This window comes from Podarcis raffonei, chromosome 3, assembly GCF_027172205.1.
Source record: "Podarcis raffonei isolate rPodRaf1 chromosome 3, rPodRaf1.pri, whole genome shotgun sequence".
In the NCBI taxonomy this organism is placed as follows: domain Eukaryota; kingdom Metazoa; phylum Chordata; class Lepidosauria; order Squamata; family Lacertidae; genus Podarcis; species Podarcis raffonei.
The window spans coordinates 101,593,229-101,612,437 of NC_070604.1; the positions used below are offsets into that span (position 1 = coordinate 101,593,229).

The window sequence follows — 19,209 nt, forward strand, 5'->3', positions numbered from 1 at the left end:
TTGGGCAAGATGGCTCTAGAGCCTTATTTTTCAAATAAGTGATTGATTATCCAGTTAAACATCCAGCTAGTTCAGATGACAACCTTGAGCCAAGTTAAGAAGTTTGAGAACTTAAAGAAGAAAAGTCACTTGATCCAGGGACAGTCCACATATATATTGGACTCTTCCTACCTCTTTTTCTTAATGGTGACATGGACCATTCATAATGTAACACAACTGTGAGCAGGGCAGTGGGGTGGGTTAAGTGAAGACAAGCGACAACTATGAGGTTGTTCACTGCTCCTGCTCAGGCTGCACAGAAAAAGCATTTTGGTTCCTGCAATTCTTTCTGATTGTGCAGATAAAATATAGCCGATAGAATTCTACAGGATGAGGTATTAGCGTGTGAAAACAGTCCAGATCCAATGGCCCCCAGGCATGCAGCTCCAGATGGTGGAGATGTCAGGCACCATTCTGGCACCCAGGCATCTTCACTTGGTTGCAAGTAGTCCATACGTGTGCACGTAAATATCAGAGGAAGGCCCATACTTCAGTAGTAGAGCATGCAAATGGTCCCAGCTCAAAGCCTGTTAAGTCTTCATTAAAAAGGTGGCAGTGCTGGTGAGGTCCTCTGCCTGGAGACCTTGGAGAGCTGGTAGCAGACAGAATAAACAAAACTGGGTAAGTGGAATGGCTCTTTATAAGGCATCTTTATATGTGGAGCAGAAATAATGTGCCTGATGTAGACAGTTCACTGAGGGAAATACACCTGAGTGCTCTCCCCCCCCCCCACCTTCGTGGCATCATTTAACAATAATGGCTGTTCTTAAAAAATTAATTGGCACCTGTTTGCCTGATCATAGCTGCTAGGATTGCCATTAAATCAGAGGTTTTGTAACATAGCTTGCAAGCTGCATTTAAACTGCAGTATCCCAATTTAAGATGCTGTAGTTTAGCCAGTGAGGCCAACACTAGGAGCACAAGGAGGGGGAGAAGGAGAAGCCCCCGAGGGTGTGCAGGGCTCGTTCTCAGCCTGATAGAAGGGGTCAAATTATTCTCTTAATACCATCACAAATTGGAGGTAAACAAAATTTTAGCAGTTTGCAAAAGAAAAGAAGTTTAGATTTGAAAATGTTTGCAGTTTTTTCTGTTTGAAAAGATACATAAATGGCATGAGAGCTTGGAAGTCCAATGAACTGTGTTTACATATTAATGAAGTTCATTCTGTGTTCCCAATTTCAAACACTGATGGATGTTGTTAACACGGTTGGAATAGAATAAAGGTGGAAAGAATCCAAAGTATAGGGTAAATTATGTTGGTGTAACTTGCCCTATTCGAAACTCTGTTCCAGAGCCAAGCTGCTTCCTGCTGAGCTAGCCAAGCCTTCAAAACTAGAGTTTTTCTTACATTGCCCTTTTGTAACTTCTGCTGGATTGTTAGGTCCGAACATAGTTTGGAATAGGGGTATGTCTCCTCCTTCACTATCCCACCCCTTCTTTAGGCCTTGCCTCAGCTTAGCCATCACCAGCTGAGCCAGGTTGGTGTATTTATGCCCTTGGAATTCCCACTGAACTGGGCTGAGGGTCCTCAGTTGGCTTAGCCAGAGATCCTCTTACTCCAGACTTTGCTCATCCCTGCAGATCTTGAGTTTGGGTTGTTCCCAAAGTCAGCTTCAAGAACATAGTTTGCAACCTTGGAAAGGTCAGAGATCTCCACAAAGTTCCCTAAACTTTGAATAAAGAAGTCTGCCACTAAAAAAAATAAAATTGTACCCTGTTTCATCTTACATATCATTTTTATAGTTTAAGTGATTTAATCCCTGCCTGATTAAAATAAAGGTTTGGAATATACACATCTTATCTTCAAGGCACCAAGATAAAAAAAGCATGCTGTTTTATCCGAGGTTGACCCTACTGAGCAGTTGAAAGAACTCTGGAAGTACAAAGACCTGCTGCTAATGTGGCAGAAGTAAATACTAGCTATCTGCTAAGATGCAGTGTTACGGTTAGGGACCAAAAACTAGAATAATTAATATAATGATATATCAGTTCATGAAAGCTATGTGCTGTTTTTGAGGATATGCTGTCTTGCTCGGTATGTCATCTGCAATTGCCATCGCTGCCCCTCTGGCTTCTCTGATCTTGCGAATTAATTCTATTGTGACATTAAGTAATCATTTGATAACAGAATGCCTGCTTCTTAGGGAAGAGGGTTGATCCGCAGTGGGATACAGCTGACTCATTTTGGCACACTCTTCCTACTAACTGTGTGTCGATGTGTGAAAAGCTCAGTGCAGAAGGGTTCCATCACTTTTGCAATACTTAGGGCTTGGAATGGAACAAACGGGATGGAGGTAAGGCTTGTAATACCTCTCACCTGGAGGCGTGCTAACTTGAAAACAACTTGTGCCAAGATTTCTTCATAATATAGGAAGCTGACATGTAAAAAGCTAACAGTATTTTTTACCAGCTAACCCTCACTTTTTAAAAAAACAAAACACTTAATGAAAGCACTGTGTCACTTTGTCTCAAAGGTCCACAGTGCAGTGGTAGAGTCCATAGTATGCATGCAAAAGGTCTGAGGCGTAGCTGTCAACTCCCCCCCCCCCCCTTTAAGGGAAATTCCCTTATTCTGAATAGGATTCTTCACAAGAAAAGGGAAAAGTTGACAGCTATGGTCTGAGGTTCAATCCGTAGCAGAACCAGATAAGACAGCCCAAAAACCCGGAGAGTCAGCCTTGAAAATACTGAGTTCAAAGGAACAATGGTTTGACTTGATATAAGGCAGCTTCATAGAAACATAGAGTTGTAGGGCTAGAATGGACTCTGAGGGTCTTTGAGGGTCTTGTTCCTAGTCCTCTTCCCCTACCCATGGAGATTAAAAAAAACAACAACCCCAGACAGTACAATTTATAAACAATGGCAAGACAAACGAAGTTAAAAGTATCAAACTGATGCCAGCATTTGAAAAGGTCCTTAATAGAAGAATTCATGTCTTCTTAAGATTTTAATTATTTCTTAAATAGATTTTAAAGGAATTTTTAAGGCCTTTCTCAACCTGTGGGTCCCCAGATGTTGTTGAACTACAACTCCCATCAACCCTAGCTAGCAAGGCCAGAGCTCAGGGATGATGGGAGTTGTAGTCCAGCAACATCTGGGGACCCACAGGTTGAGAACCGATGCTCTAAGGCATGGGTAGGCAAACTAAGGCCCACATTTTACATGAGTAGAATGTGTCCTTTTATTTAAAATGCATCTCTGGGTTATTTGTGGGGCATAGGAATTCGTTCATCCCCCCCCCAAATAGTCCAGCCCCCCCACAAGTTCTGAGGGACAGTGGACCAGCCCCCTGCTGAAAAAGTTTGCTGACCCCTGCTCTAAGGACTAGTACAAAAGCCCAGTGACTTTCCCAGATCCTAAGCCACCAGAATTTGTCTAACCAAACTCTTGAGTATGTTTCCTTACCCATTTCCCAGAGAGAAGCAGGTAATTTTTTTACGAGTGGCAAACCTCTGGGCCTCCAAATGTTGTTAGACTTCAGCTCCTAGCAGCCCCAACCAGCAAGACCGGTGGTCAGGGATTATGGAAGTTGTATTCCAAAAAACAAAAACAAAAAAACATGGCGAGCCCACCCCTCTTATTACCTTTGCTAATGTAGACTATGCTTCCTTGACCTCTAAATTGCCGTGAGATTTTTTAAAAGTCTTTTTTCCTGGGTCTAAATTACATTGTGCTGAGTTTGCTGCAACATTGCAGCAAAGTGAAGTTTACCAGACATTGTAATGAAGTGTTTTTGTTTTTGTTTTGTTTTTTCAGCTTCCTTGGAAGTCTCTGACTAGCATCATTGAATATTATTATATGTGGAAAACTACAGACAGATACATCCAGCAGGTAATTTTTCTATACTTTGCCATGGGTTCACCAAGTAAATGAACACGCAGTTCTGTAGCACCTGGGTTGCTTTTGGACCTCCCTCTCTGAGGGTGGTCTGCTCTGGGAGAGGGAGATCTGACCTCACAGGACCCCTTCTCACTGCAGCTCTTGCCTTTCTCTGGTTGGCAAGGGGTGTGTGTGGCAGGGGTGGCTCCCATTCACCTTGAGGACCTCATGTCACATTCCTTCAATTGTTTCCAATGGAAGCAATACAAGAAACAAGTCGGGTCGGGGGATAATGACCCAGAAACACCCCCCTCCCCTGCCTGTCCCATTTTGGTCTCAAAAGGGCTTTGGATTTTGCAGCATGATTACGTTTGGTTCTCTCTGCCCCAGCCCAGTTGGATTGCCCAGTAAAGAGATATTGCATAGATTCCAGAAAATGGGATTTAGAAAGTTAAATCTCGGCAGTAATCTAATTTAGGGAGGCTTTAAACGTGTCAAAATGCCTACATGGAAGACACATCTGAGGACTGGCACGTAGCCATAGATCAGATTATCATGTGTGATGATCTCACACACAACTCGACAGTGACACACACACACACACACAGAGAGAGAGAGAGAGAGAGCGCAAGCTAATTCCTGGAATTTCTCTGTGTAGGAAGTTAACAGCATAAGTGACCTTTCATTTCTTTGAAGGATATAATTAAACATGATGAAGAAATCCAGGAATTACGTATATTTAGATACTTTGGCTTGGATCCAGAGCAGCCATTTCCTGAACAGGAGAGCTATTTGTGCTCAAAATTGAACAGAAGCAGATACTCACAGAAAGGGAAGGGGAGAGGCAGTTGATTTGTCTGATTTTTTTAAAAGCTAATTAATACAGTATGATTCCACAATGCCTGTTGTAAATAAAGACTCAACAACATCATTACCCCTCCAGTAAGAATTATTTTTTCTAACTCAATACTTGGTCTTAACTTTATTCCTTATTTTCCCCAAGTGGTTCCCATTATTTGGGAATTCGTCCATCGCTCACTGTTTCAACTCGGGGCTGTGTGTGTTCCAGCAGAGCCCAGGACAGAGTTGTTGTAACGAATCAGTGTCAGCCTATTGATGACAGTCATTTTGGTGTTAGTTTATCCAAGTAGTAAGTAATTTAGGAGAAGATTGGTCCGTATTGTTGTCATATACATAGTCATTGGCATTGTGGAAAAGCATGTGAGCATATGTGTGCGTGTGATCACACCTTCCAAAAAGCTGCCCATTTGATTTAGCTATTACAAAGTGTCATGAATTACTCTCCTTTATTTTAGGATATATATATATTTAACAAATCAGTTTTTGAGGATGACATTGTAACACTTAAAAACAAGTATTTAAAAATCAACCAGAATTGCAACAACTTCCAAGTTAAGGTCACCCTGAAGTTGAACAACCTTCAGCAGAATCCTGTGTTTAAATAAATGTGAGATCAACATTGAGTCTTTACTTATCCCTGTGTTGAGCAGGCAGGTTTAACTTGATGCCACATGAATATCCCTGGCAAGGGCATTCCATAAGGCAGCCTTCACTAACATGGTACCTTCCAAATGTTTTCGACCACAATACCCATCAGCTCCAGTGATGGGTTTTGTAGTACAAAACTCCTGGAGGGCACCAGGTTAGCGAAGCCTGCCACAAGTTGTAAAGCCCTTACCTGTCACCACCCATCCAACCACCAGAAGTAGGGGAACCTGGATCTGGGGCCTCTGGGCTGGATCATAAAGACCGAGAAAGTCCATCTGGTCACCTGACAGGAACTGAAATGTTGTAGTTCTGTGAGATATTAAATTTGTTCCATCTTTTCTATTAGAAACGCCTAAAAGCTGCTGAAGCAGAAAGCAAATTGAAACAAGTTTACATACCAACCTAGTAAGTATCACAAATATTAATGCTTCCTTTGAAATAATAATAATAATAATAATAATAATAATAATAATAATAATAATAATGCAAAATGTGTACAGAACAAATCCTTGTTTTTTATTGGACAAGCGAAGAAGCAGCTTCCATAAAACCTAGATTGCTTTGAAGATTTTGCATAGCCTAGTAAGGTCCAGTTATGCCCATGCAGGCATTTAAAAAAAAAACAATTTTCAAATTATTTCCTTACGTAGCAGTGCTAATGCAAAATCACAGACCTGTTCAGCAGCAATCCTATCCATGCTTACCTGGGATTAAGCCCGACTGAACACTGAATACGAAATATGTGTAGGACTGCATGTTAATGGTACTCATGCCTGAGAAATAAAGTGTATGTTTACAATCTGAGACTATTTCCTCAATATGAACAGGTGACTCACATTAGGCAATATTGTTAAGTGTACCTGCAACAATTACAAGAGGTGCTTTTGTATTGGACAAAATTTTACATCCTTGTGTTTGGTAGGCTATAAAAGTGATTTCTGCAAATGTTCCTTGTGATGCTGTGATAAAAGTGATTTCTGCAAATGTTCCTTTTGATGCTGATGTCATAGTTTTGGGGGAGCGTCTGGGCCCAGGGCTAGTAAATCTTCCAACGCCTCAAAATTAATAGAAGACCAGATGCATTTAACAAGTGAGGCACAGAGTCTCTGCCGCCCCCTCCCCAATTTCTGTACAAATACTCACCCAGCTGGATCTTTGCAGACCTTCTGGACGGATCTTCCATGCCATAGATATATTTGTTTGTTTTCAGCAGTTCCATCTCACCTTCCTAAAAAAATAATGAAGGCGGCTAATGAACTGATAAAAAAAAATCTGAAACAGTACTCAAAATCTAATCAAAGTCTAAGTAGAACTGTGATTATGTCTCAGAGACTTTCACATCCTCAAAAGCTTCAAGTGTCGGAAGCAGAAGCAACCATCCTGTTTTTGCATTTTTACCTTAAATGCTACAATGATTGTTAGAATGCTGTGCATATATTGCTTGCAGTGACGCAGTCTGGGGTATGATTAGGTAGGGGACGAAATCCTGTCAACTCCAAGATATTGGTAGACTCTAAATCTGGGCTAGCTGCAAGAGTATGCACCATAAGAAAGCAGAATTCTCTAAAACAGGGACAGGGAACCTCTGGCCCGCCATTCAGACGCATTTCTGAGAATGATTTGGTAGCTGCTATGTGTTGATGCTGCATAAGATATTGTTGTCACATCTTTTATTCATATCTCTGTTAAGATTTTGCATTAAAGGGAAAAGTGCATAAGTAAGATTCCAGGAGTTTATTTGACCCGAGAGGAATAAATATGAGAAGCGAGCAGCATTAAGAATCCCAGATGTAATCTTTTACTAATTGAACACTAAGTGTAACAATAATTCCTAATAATATTCTATAGCAAAAACGTTCTGGTTAGCTTAACACATTTACACACCCACACACACACACACACCGTATTTTCCCATGTATAAGACTATATTTTTTCCTAAATTTTTGAAGTTTAAAATAAGGGGTCGTCTTATACACGGATAGTGCATATCACATTTTCTTAATTTTGAGTCCCAAAAAATAGGGGGCGTCTTATACACGGGGGCATCTTATACCCCCCGAAAATACGGTATATATCTTAACACAGTATATTATTATATTATATTATATTATATTATATTATATTTATTATATTATATTATATTTATTATATTGGAATTGTTTCTTAGAGAATCATGACTAAAACTGAGATCTGTTTGACCCCCAGTATTTGATTAGTAATGTGCTTTTTGCACAAAGTTTTAATGCCAAGCACAGGAATTCTCATTTAGTGACCCTGGACTGAAGAACGGATTGCTAGGTGCTGCAGGCTGCCTTTGGTTCTCATTACTGCTAGCTGCTGCTTTGAGGAAGACATTTAGCTTCCTAGTGGCATGTGCAGCATTTATATGCAAGTACGCACAGGACCTGGATGTAATAAACTGAGTTCAGTAATGGCACATGTGGCAGATTCCAAGCCTTTGAGAGCATCGTGAGCTCTCAAAATATTTTTTGCTTTCATTTCCGCATAAAGTATTTGAGAAGTTAGTAGCGTTCTTGCTAATGATGTGGGTAACCACAGAGGATTCTGTCATTTAACTCATGTTGTTAATGTGCTTGTGTGTGTTTGTTTGTGATCACTTTAAAGCAACAAACCAAATCCCAGTCAGATATCCAGCAGTAACGGGAAACCAAGTGCCGTGAATGGAGCGGTTGGAGCACCTCACCAGGCCCAGAATGCACTAATAGGCCGTGCTTGTGAAAGCTGCTACGGTAAGTAGAATGGTCACTCTGTGGGTGTGGGTGTGGCTGATGTTAAGCAATTGAATAGCTCCGTTTGTACTCACATGAGAGCATCATGCATGTAGGGCTCTGGAGTAGTGCTTACATAAATTCTATGCTGACCTCAGTGCTTTTCTTTTAGCAAGCCTGCATGATTGCATACCACCAACCTAAACAGCTGAATATTGAGGTTTACCAAGTGTTTACAACACCCCCCATTTTTGCACAGGCTGGCAAGCAATCGAAATGGGTGGTTTATGGTGTCCCTGGTGGGCCACCTTAGCTAAGTTTATCTTAGTGAATAAGCAGTTGTGTTGCTCTGGGAATTTGGTGAATGCCCTGAATTTTCAAACTGTTAAAATGAATAAAATAGATAAAGCTTCTTGTTCAAATGTGTGGCATTTGTTGTTGCGGTATACATCTATAATAAATAGATGTGTGTGTGTGTGTGTTTACGTGTGCAGATAAGAATTTTATGCTGAATGGATCAACATAATTTTATTTTCTTCTTTTAGTCACACAGTCTCATCAGTGGTATTCTTGGGGTCCACCCAACATGCAGTGCAGGTTATGTGCACCGTGTTGGATTTATTGGAAGAAATATGGTGGCCTGAAAATGCCAACACTAACAAATGAAGACAGATTTTCTCCTACTCAAACCACAGAGGTAGGATTTCATTATTCTGTAGTGATGATGATGATGATGATGATGATGATGATGATAATTAGTGCAACCCAGTCCTTTTAACGTTTACTTGGAGTAAGTCCCATCATGTTCAGTGGGGCCTGCTCCCTGTTGCATGTGCTTCTGTAGTGCTTATTTTTAAAATTTCAATTTATGATTAGGAATAATTTCATAATTGTAATTCACAATTAATTGTTACATTGTCCACTGTGTTTTATCATGGAAATTTAACTCCTTTCCATATTTCCTGTTTATTTGTAAAGTTGTGTTGGACAACCTTGGGTTACCCTGGTCAGAGAAACGATTGTATGAGTTACACACCTTTATACAATGTATTTTGAAAAGTTGCTTGTGCTTTAAAGACTGGAAAGAAGTTCTTTGTAGATTGTGTGTTTGGGTGTGTACGCCGAAAAATAATAATATTGTTTTCCCACTATAAGAACTTAATCCGTTCTCAAATGGACAAGTTTTCCATTGCTCATCTCAGATTAAATTGAAAAGAAGCATGGATCATTTTTTTGACCTGATCCTGTGCTAAGGAAAATGACCCTTGTCTCAGCACTCCTCACTGCTCAAACACTGCCCTACCAACTCCAACCCCCCACTTTCCCTTTCCTCCCTTGCCAAGTGGTGATGATTTGGGAGAAACGGTGAGAGGGAAGAGGAGGGAGGTTTGTCCAGGAGGCTGGTGGGAAATGTAGAATTCCCAAGATTTACTGTGTTGCAATTCAGTGGGTGAGGAGCACTTGTGGGGATGGAGGGAGAGTAGACTGGAATTCTTCTATATCTTGGATTTTGCAAAGTTAGGGGAAGGGCATAACTCAGTGTAAGAGCATCTGTTTTCCATGCAGCAAGTTCTGGCTTCAGTCCTTGGCATCTCCAATGGGGGCAAGCATGCCCCATGTCTGAAATCCTGGAGAGCCATTGCCAGTCAGTGTGCTGCCCCCTAGATGGACCAATGGCCTGACTCAGAATAAGCCATGTTTCTGTGTTCCAAAGTTGGTTATTGGGTAAGGGGAGAGGGCAAGAGTGAATTTGGGCACTGGGTCTTGATTTTTATATTATAGCCACATATAAGAAAACAGTACATTAATGAAAGGGAAGATCTCAGAAGTAAGACTTTTAGTTTGCGTTTTGATTCTTTCCCCCCCTCTTACAGGAAGCATGTGTTAGAACACACATGTCTCGACAAGCAACGCAGGGAATACCAGTCCGGAACACAGGCAGTCCAAAATCTGCCGTGAAGACACGCCAGTCGTTCTTCCTCCATACGACATACTTGACTAAACTTGCCCGCCAGGTCTGCAGAAACACTCTACAGTTGAAGCGAGCTGCAAGAAGACCGTTTGTCCTTATTAACTGTGCTGCCATTAGGGCAGAATGTAAGATGTTTCTAAATTCTTAGTTCAATGTGCCATTATTCCAACCACTTTCTGTCGTCTTTTTTTCGTTTGTTTGTTTCTTTTGCAATAAACACATTTCTGTCTATAGCCCCTTTGTGTTATTTTATTTAAAGAAAACTTTATTTTCATTTGTCTTGCTTTTCACCAAAGAACAAAGAAAATACTGTAAGTTTATAGAAAGTTTAGTACTTACTGAATAATAAAGGTGTCAAATGCAGACATTGACCCAATTATAGCTTTGTGTGCTATCATACATGCTTCCTTTAACCTCTCCACATTTAATGTATCTGGTGGAAAACAGGCGCCCAGTCTCATAAGACATGAACCATATTTTTGCCATAACGTGAACCAATATGGTGCATAGATAGTGAAATAATGAAGGGGTCACAGGTTTGAAAGCAAAGGCTTGTTTAAAGATGCAGCATCCCAGTTCATGGCAGCTTTTCACTGGGGCAGCATAGTGGGTCATGCACAAAACCAACTTCAATAGAGAGACTTCAGTGTAAATGAGGTTTCTATTGGGACAAACTTAAGGAGGACTCAATTATAAGCTGTCCTAAATGCATATTAGCCACGACAAAGCCAGTGATATCAGTGCAACCATAGGCAATTGACCTATGCAAGGATGGAGCTGAAAGAGACATGGGACTGCAGCCAACAATGGCACCCCAATGTTGGCTCCATCCTTGTTTCCCTTGTAATGTGTAGGACCACTGTTTTGACATCTGCTTTGTCTCCCTATTCCCGAAGTCCAAATCATTGGCTGGGTTAAAATGATGTCAAGATATGATAAAGTTGAGAGCACACACTACTGTGTAAGAGAGACCAAGGGGTGCTGTTTTCAGCAGCAAATGCCTAGTCTGTAATTTTGCCCTAACCAGATATGATTCACCACCAGGCAGAGCTGTAGGTCTACGGTCCTCAATTTATCTCACCAGATAAAAATGATTCAGAACTTATTTTTCACAACCAAAGAGGAAGGTTTCTGCTTCTTGCAGAGTTGAGAAGGAGACTTGATTCAAGCGAAGTAAATTAGCAATGTTGTTTTGCTTATTGAACATTTCCTTGGAAAGGAAACATTTTTATTGCTGTTTTCTGCATTGTTTTACCACTTCTCCCTTGTTTTCATCTGAATTGAGCTTTTGTTTTCACAATGCATTCCTTCCACACTTTCACCTGTTTGCATATTCATCTTATGTCAAAATGAGAAGTGCTTCTGTAGGGAGAAAAAATACATCACATCAATGTTGGATTGTACTATTGCTCTGAAATGAAAGAGGTATATTTTAGAATAGGAGAGTGTCTTCCAGCACACAAATACAGCTCCCAGCTAAGCTTCCCTGTTGATTGCCTTTGGTGGAAGGGGATGCTGTGATCAGCTGGGTTAAGCACTGCAGCCCAGTGGCTCCTTGAGCATACAAAACACAAGACTCATTCATTTTAAGATAGCTCCACATTGTGAATGTGAGTATGGAGCTCCCTCCTCCTTTGCTATGAATAGGGTTCACTTTTTGCATACAGCAGTCCCCCCCTTTTCCCCCCCTTTTGCATGTTCAAATATCCCCTGGACCTGAATGCTCGACACAGCAGAAGTTGTTTCAGTATATGTTAGTGGACAGAGATCCACAGTAAAAAGATTCAGACCACAAACGCTGCTAACAATACAGCCTGCGTTCATCTCAGGGGAGCTGGCACAGTGGTGGGGCACCTCTGGCCCTCAAGCCTCATTAGACCCCCCCCCCAGGAGCCCATATTTGGCCCATGAAGTCATTTCCCCCAAAATCATGCCCACCAGCGACACACCTGGTGCCATATGCAACCTCGGGTATGTTACAGGAAAGATGTGGCTTAATAGTGTGCTCCCAATTCTTCTTTGGCAAGTGGGGCTCACGGACAGCCCCACCAGCATCAGCTGCACTAGGAAGTTCCCCATTGGGGTTGCTCTCAGTGTCAATTACTGATTGGCGTTTAGTGCATACCCATTTGGAGATGTTGGGTAAGCGCCAGTCAGCCGGCTGATGCTATCAGTACATCCCTTTGGTCAGCCGCTTGGCACTTCATGCGAGCCCTTTTGCAATCTGTTTGCTTGCATGATTTGCATTCTGAGTACATGCAAAGGGGGATTTTTCCTCTGCCAGTCCATAGCTGCAAGTGCATTAACCCTGCATAAGCTATATTGAAATCAAATGATTGCTTGATGGACTCCGGAGCTTGTCAGTGCTTGGATCTGGAGACTGTTAATGTAATAGAAAGTCGTATCACCTTTGAGAATAGCCTAAATATATATTTAAATATAAGAAGAGCCCTGCTGGATTTGATCCAAAAGCAATATCTACTCCAGCATCCTGTTTCACATAGCGGCCTCTGGTATGTTTCCAGGTGGGACAGAAGGACCCCCAGGCCTCTCCTGCTGTTGTTCCCCAGCTTCTGGTAATGCACAGACATATTGCCACTGAAGCTGGTGGTAGAATATAGCAATCATGACTTGGCAGGAACATTAGAACAGTACTGCTAGGTATCACCTAATAAATGCCACCTAATATTAGATGAATTGCTACCAACAGTAGTGTGTCTAAAAACAAAATGTGTACTGTGTACATCTGTGACTCACAGTTTTTGCTAGCTAATTCCACAAGGGAAAAATGTGTATTTTAGCAGAGTTGTAATTGTATCCATTTCTCTGCAGGCTTGACGTAGTGGCACCTAACAAGCTCGTGCCCTAATTTTTCATACAATGGATGCACAAATGAATGTGCATTGAAACAACACTTTGAAATCACTGTCAAGCATTGAGAGGCTTGATGACGCATGCTAGGCTGTTGTGTTTTATTATACAATATTAATTCAGCCTGTTACAACTTGATTTTGTTTTAGACCTCAAATCTCCTGTTGGAGATAAAAGATGAACACCATTTCCCTTTCATTTTTATTATGCTTCCTTGTACACAGAATAGATAACACATAATATTGTTTCATGAATGCTCCATTCAGATTCGTATGATTAAAAAACACAGATTACATTAAGAGAAGCAAACTTAACTCCAAGATACTGGATTCTGAGAAAGTGAAGTGTGTGCTTGTTTTGCATACATGAGTTCAATTTGCATGCTTTGTTATTGTACCAACTTATTGTGCAGCTCCCATCATTGCATTGAGGTTTGTATGCAGAGAGGCTCAGTGGACTCTACCCAGCAGTGGTGGTGGTAATAATGTTCATTTATCTATTATTTGCAGGATTTTGAATTTTTAGGAACAAAGTAGTGTGCTGTTAGGGCAGGCATAAAACCTATATTATACGCAAACCTAGTTTGCTGCCATGTGACTCAACTTTTAGCATGAGACCAGTGAAATAAGTGGTCTAACTTCAGGCTAATTCTCCATGTAGCCTAGTAATGTCTCTGTTATCAGTGTTGCCTGCAGATGTCTTTCACATCACCTGCCTTTTTCAGAAATTCCCAATATTTGAGCCTGAGAAGCTTTGTAGTTGAGGTACATGTGATACCACTGAGCTGAGATTCCTGGATGGCAGGGGTTGTGCTAGATAAGCCTTGTGGTCCCAAATACAATTCTTTGATTCTATTATCTTCTGTAGATCTTGGAGTAATCATGGTGCAAAGATGCTCTCTTAAGAAATGGACGATGAGCATGATCTCTCAGGCCTGGGGGCAGAAAGAAATTTTTCAAGCCCACAAGTAATGCCATCACCTTTATTTACACACCAGTGTCCCTTCAATTCACTAGGGAGCTTCCCAGAGACTAATAGACGTGTCATGCTGAGGAATGAACTTGAGAGTGATACTAAAGAACAGTAATCTTCTTAGCAGAATAAGATGGAAAGCACAGGGAGATAAATAAAAGGAATGTGAACAAATTAAAGGGCTGGGACTAGCGAGGGAAGAAGCTCCCAGTGGAAATAATTACACATACACACAAGAGCTGGATGTAAAGCTGTTATACGGTGTAACATGTTGCTGCAGCTTTTTTAAAAGGGTGTAGAAGAAGGATTGTTATTTTGAGGCCTGAGCAATGGAGGTGAATGGAAAAGGGGCAGTGATGCTGCTTCCAAAAACTGCTGCTTACGCTGGCCAGGGTGGAAGTGGTGTGTGTGTGTGTTTGTGTGTGTTAGCCATGATTTTTGCCACTTCAGCTCCAGGCCAGTGCAATGGAGAGACCCATTGCTGATAGCTGGACTGCCTTAGTGCATTCCTGACTAGCCCAGCTGCATCCTCTCCTTGCTTATGTCGGCTTTGAGACCCCTCATCCAGTGCAGCCCAGCAGAGTCCAGTGGAGGGAGACCTCTTCCGCATCCTGTCCCCCTGTAGCAAAGCAGGTCAAGGGTTATGACTGATCTGCCCATTCCCTGTATACTGGTTAAGTACCATATATAGGGGTTGTAGCCAATGATGATGTTGTTTAGTCGTGTCCGACTCTTCGTGACCCCATGGACCAGAGCACGCCAGGCACTCCTGTCTTCCACTGCCTCCAGCAGTTTGGTCAGACTCATGTTTGTAGCTTCGAGAACATTGTCCAACCATCTCGTCCTCTGTCGTCCCCTTCTCCTTGTGCCCTCCATCTTTCCCAACATCAGGGTCTTTTCCAGGGAGTCTTCTCTTCTCATGAGGTGGCCAAAATATTGGAGCCTCAGCTTCACGATCTGTCCTTCCAGTGAGCACTCAGGGCTAATTTCCTTAAGAATGGATGCATTTGATCTTCTTGCAGTCCATGGGACTCTCAAGAGTCTCCCCCAGCACCATAATTCAAAAGCATCAATTCTTCGGCGATCAGCCTTCTTTATGGTCCAGCTCTCACTTCCATACATCACTACTGGGAAAACCATGGCTTTAACTATATGGACCTTTGTTGGTAAGGTGATGTCTCTGCTTTTTAAGATGCCATCTAAGTTTGCCATCGCCTTTCTCCCAAGGAGCAGGCGTCTTTTAATTTCGTGACTGCTGTCACCATCTGCAGTGATCATGGAGCCCAAGAAAGTAAAATCAATGATAGCCAATGATAGTTTTACACTAATAGAAAATGCTTCCATTCTTGTAAGGCAAAGTACCTAAATTTTGCCCATCTTTGTGCTCTACTGCAACCTATCCCATATTGTTCAAAAGGCTCCCTCAAGTCTCAGGAGAGCTTTTTGCAAAACCAGGTGATGCTAGGCATTTGCAATGAGTAGGAGATTGGTGAAAATTAGGTACCCCTGTGTTGTATGAGCAGAAGTAGACAACGCATGCCTTGGATAGGAGGTTGGAAGCTTTGGTAACTGCTTTTATAAAAATACATGAAAGTAAGAAATGTGAAGTGAAGACATAGTGCAAAAAAATTTCACCAGCCAATTATTCAGCTGTGGTGCAAGCCCAGCTTCCTCTTTGCTTCTTAAATGAAGTGGCAATTCTGTATGCCAGAAATACCTTCAGCAGGTGTCCATTAAGCATTGCATGAAACATTTGCTCATTGCATTAGATTTAAATGTATTTTTTTTAAAGTGCAAGGCTGCCTCCACGGATAGTGTGTGGAGTCTTTTGGTGACATCACAGAAGGTCCAGCCAATCAGCACTCTGCCCAGCCGCTTGTTCTTCCAAATTGCACAGCAATTCCCACCCACTCCCTTCCATCCTCAGCTAGGGGAAGAAAAGGTATGTTGGGACCGAGCATGGTGGACAGAGTTTACAGCGGGGTCCCTTTTCTCTAAAAATCATTGCATATGTCTTCATCCTACATTGAAACTGAAGGCAAGTGTTATTAGGACCAGGGCTTAGTTAGATTTAAGGAAAGTTTCATAATTCTGAACATGGCTCTAGGGAGTTCTTTCTGCCATGTTTGTTTTCTGTTGCAGGGCTCTAACTGTAATCGCTGGTGTCATGTTATGAGTTCTTTATATAGAAATGAACAATGGCATTTCAAAAGAAAATAATGGAGGGAAAACGCATGTGGCTAGATTAGAATTGCCAGAGCAAGCTCGCCATTGTTCTGCTGGAGAAAGTTCATTTTAGTATTCAACGATTAGGGGTTAGAACTTTTAAAATTAGTTATACATTTCCAGGGAAACTACAGTCGTGCTGGGCTATTTCATTTCTGACTCAACAATAACTCTCAATGATTTGCCACACCCACATCTTGCATGCTCCAAGTAGTTACAAGAGCAATTCCCTCTCCATAAAAAATAATCCTAATGGAACATAACCCCACTTAGCGAGAGACTGGAAATGGAACAGAATGGAAAAAAGTGCAGGAGTTAGGTAAAAGGAAGAACATGTGAAAGACGTCGTAAGCTTTATAATAAAACGTACTGAGGGTTGGCACCTGCTCATAGTTTTTATAGGTTGAATGCATTTCAGGAGCTCCAGCCATTATAATCTGAGAATTTAAGAGCAGAGTTTGTGTTTTTTGGTGAAGGTTTTGTGAATTTGAACTAACTTCAATCAGTCCTGAATTTGGGCTGAAGTGTCAGTCTGGGATTACTTCTAAAAGAATGGGAAGAGAAAGAGCAGAGACTGCAAGCATACAGCTAGCCAGGTATCCCCGCTCATTTGGGATTAATTTGTCTCACATTCTGTGTGTGCGCACACACCCACCCTGGATTACACATTCCTCATATTTGTTTTATGATGTATATTTTATTGCAAAACATGTATAAAAGTGCTATACCATAGCTTTAATACAAAAATACAACCTAAAACCAACCAACAGCAGTATATTAACAAGGAGTAGCTATCAGAGAAAAGCAAAGCAAAAAATAATAATTAGGGAATTCAAGCGTAGAAAACAGGGTCTTGTCTTAAGGATCAGAGGGAGCTGGGCAAAAAAGCTTTCTGTTTTTACAGTATGTCTGAAGCAACTGATGACTGCTGCTTCATGTACAGCAGAGGGCGGAATAGTCCATTGTCTAACAGTGGTTCTCTAATTTGGGTCTCCAGCTGTTGTTGGACTACAAATACCATCTTCCCTAGCTACCAGGGATGATGGAAATTGTAGTCCAACCACAAGTGGAGGCCCAAGTTACAGAAACACTGATTCAGGGGCAAAAGCAGAAAATGCCCATTTTCGGGTCACCGTCCTGTGATATTCTGTGGTGCCATCCATAGAATTTCCCCAGGTGATCGAAATGGGTAAGGCGATATTTCATGTGACATTGCAGTCCTTGGCAAAAATTAAAAACTCTCAATATTCATGCCAGTTTTATTTGTGTGTCAGTACGTTTTAGTATAAAAACTCACCCATAATAACCATATGAATGCATGCAAGCATTCTTTTTGTAATAGGCGTCCTGAAACTTTTATTTCTCATATTGACTTGCACCATGCCCTATAAAATTACACCTTTGGAAGTTGTGCAGGTTCAGATAAGCCATTATTTCTTCCAGCATGTTTTTGGCCTCTGCTATTGTTTTCCATGCTGGATTAATGAAATAGGGAATTTATATCTTGCACTTCGGCTTTTACATTTCTGCTGAGGCAAAGCCAGATGAATTTTTGGCCTTTGTGATGCTATGGCATTAAGTTGTATTTTAAAAGGGTTAGTGGATTTGTGTGGGAAGTGTGTGGAGATAGGATTACATAAAATAAAATACGTGAGCAAAGTTTAAAATGCCTAGCTGGTTTTGAATTCTTCTGTTCACTGAAAGCATAATAAAAGGGGCTGTTCCTGAAAATTAAACTAATAAATCTTGCAATATACACATTCCTTATACAGCAACATCCTCCATTGTTTCATTGCATAGTTATTTGAATTAGAAATGTTCTCGGGTCCAATTTTGGCTCTTTTGAAAGAACTCAGTATTTTGGAATTTTATTCAAGCTCTTCTGCTGTAGTCTGACTTGTTGAGATGTTGATTCTCTAATGCTATAAAGTATTATCTTCTGTTTAACATACACTTCTAACACGGGGGGGGGGGAGAGAATGAAGGTTCTACAGTACTTTCATACTTATAATTTGGACTGAGCAAAGGGGAAAGGATTGGATTTTGAAACTCCTCTAGGATGGCTTCTGGGATCTTAAAGGGCCAAATGATATTTGCTCAAGTTTTGAAAGACAGAGGGTTATCCCGTTCCACTGAAGCCATATAGTTGATCTTGAAAGTTCAGACCTGATGAATTTTCACATCTGATCTAATCTGAATACACTCTATTATACACGCAGTACCTAAAATGCTCTGTCAGCACAAAGATTTCTCTTTGCATAATGGAACATTATATCCCTCTCCTTCCCCCTGTTCCACCCTAAATCTGTCTGAGGTTCCCCTCAAGCCTCAGAAAAAATTAGGGGATGGAGTTGGGGAAAGGGAAGGAAATCCCATTGTACAAGGGGAGATATTTGCAGGAATGGGCTCCTGTGCAGAGATTATGCATGAGAGGCATAAAAAACAGGCATGCCTTCCTTACTAATCCCTATCCAATGTCGTTCAAACAAACGCAGCCTTTATTTCGGCCTTTCAACCTGAGGTAACTTGGTTTGTGTGGAATTTAGGGCAATGCAAGGCTGGTGCCTTTTTCTAAATGGACAGCAGAATAACTAGGTCAGGAAAGGCTGCAATCCTATGCACACTCACTTGAGAGTTGAATTTTATAGGATTTTCTGCTGAGTCAACATGCACAGTAAGCCAGTGTGGTCCAATGGTTAGAAAGTGTCAGATAAGGAGCCAGGAGACCCCCGTTTCTAATTTTCACTCAGACATGAAGTGGCTTGAGCCAGTCACCATTTCCCAGTCTAGCCTACCTCACAAGTTTGTTGTGAGACTAAAACGGCGGGGGTCCGAACCATCCATGCCGTATTTAGCTAACCTGGAGGAAAGGTGGGATATAAGTGTATCAAATAAATAAAAGTGAGTTGTAAAAATAGCATCATTATGAATTCTTCCTGTTTTGGTTCCTTGACGGATCCTCATTAATGAGAGTATGATGAGATTCAAACACCATTGTTTTTCAATTCAGGTGACAGCTAATTATGGAGCACTGGAGATAATTGCCTGCCTTTTTGCTTTGTTTTCTTTTAT

The 19,209-nt window shown here is 41.3% G+C and overlaps 1 protein-coding gene across 5 annotated transcripts in view; it reads left to right on the plus strand.

The window, feature by feature from the left end:
* MTA3 (metastasis associated 1 family member 3) overlaps positions 1–19,209 on the plus strand; it is a 118,903-nt gene that overhangs the window by 56,092 nt on the left and 43,602 nt on the right. For all 5 annotated transcript variants that reach the window (XM_053383327.1, XM_053383328.1, XM_053383331.1 and 2 more), the window contains exons 10-14: positions 3,796–3,870; positions 5,714–5,772; positions 7,993–8,117; positions 8,642–8,793; positions 9,971–10,193. In XM_053383327.1, coding sequence (XP_053239302.1) covers positions 3,796–3,870; positions 5,714–5,772; positions 7,993–8,117; positions 8,642–8,793; positions 9,971–10,193 — 634 coding nt within the window. The remainder of the gene's footprint in view (positions 1–3,795; positions 3,871–5,713; positions 5,773–7,992; positions 8,118–8,641; positions 8,794–9,970; positions 10,194–19,209) is intronic.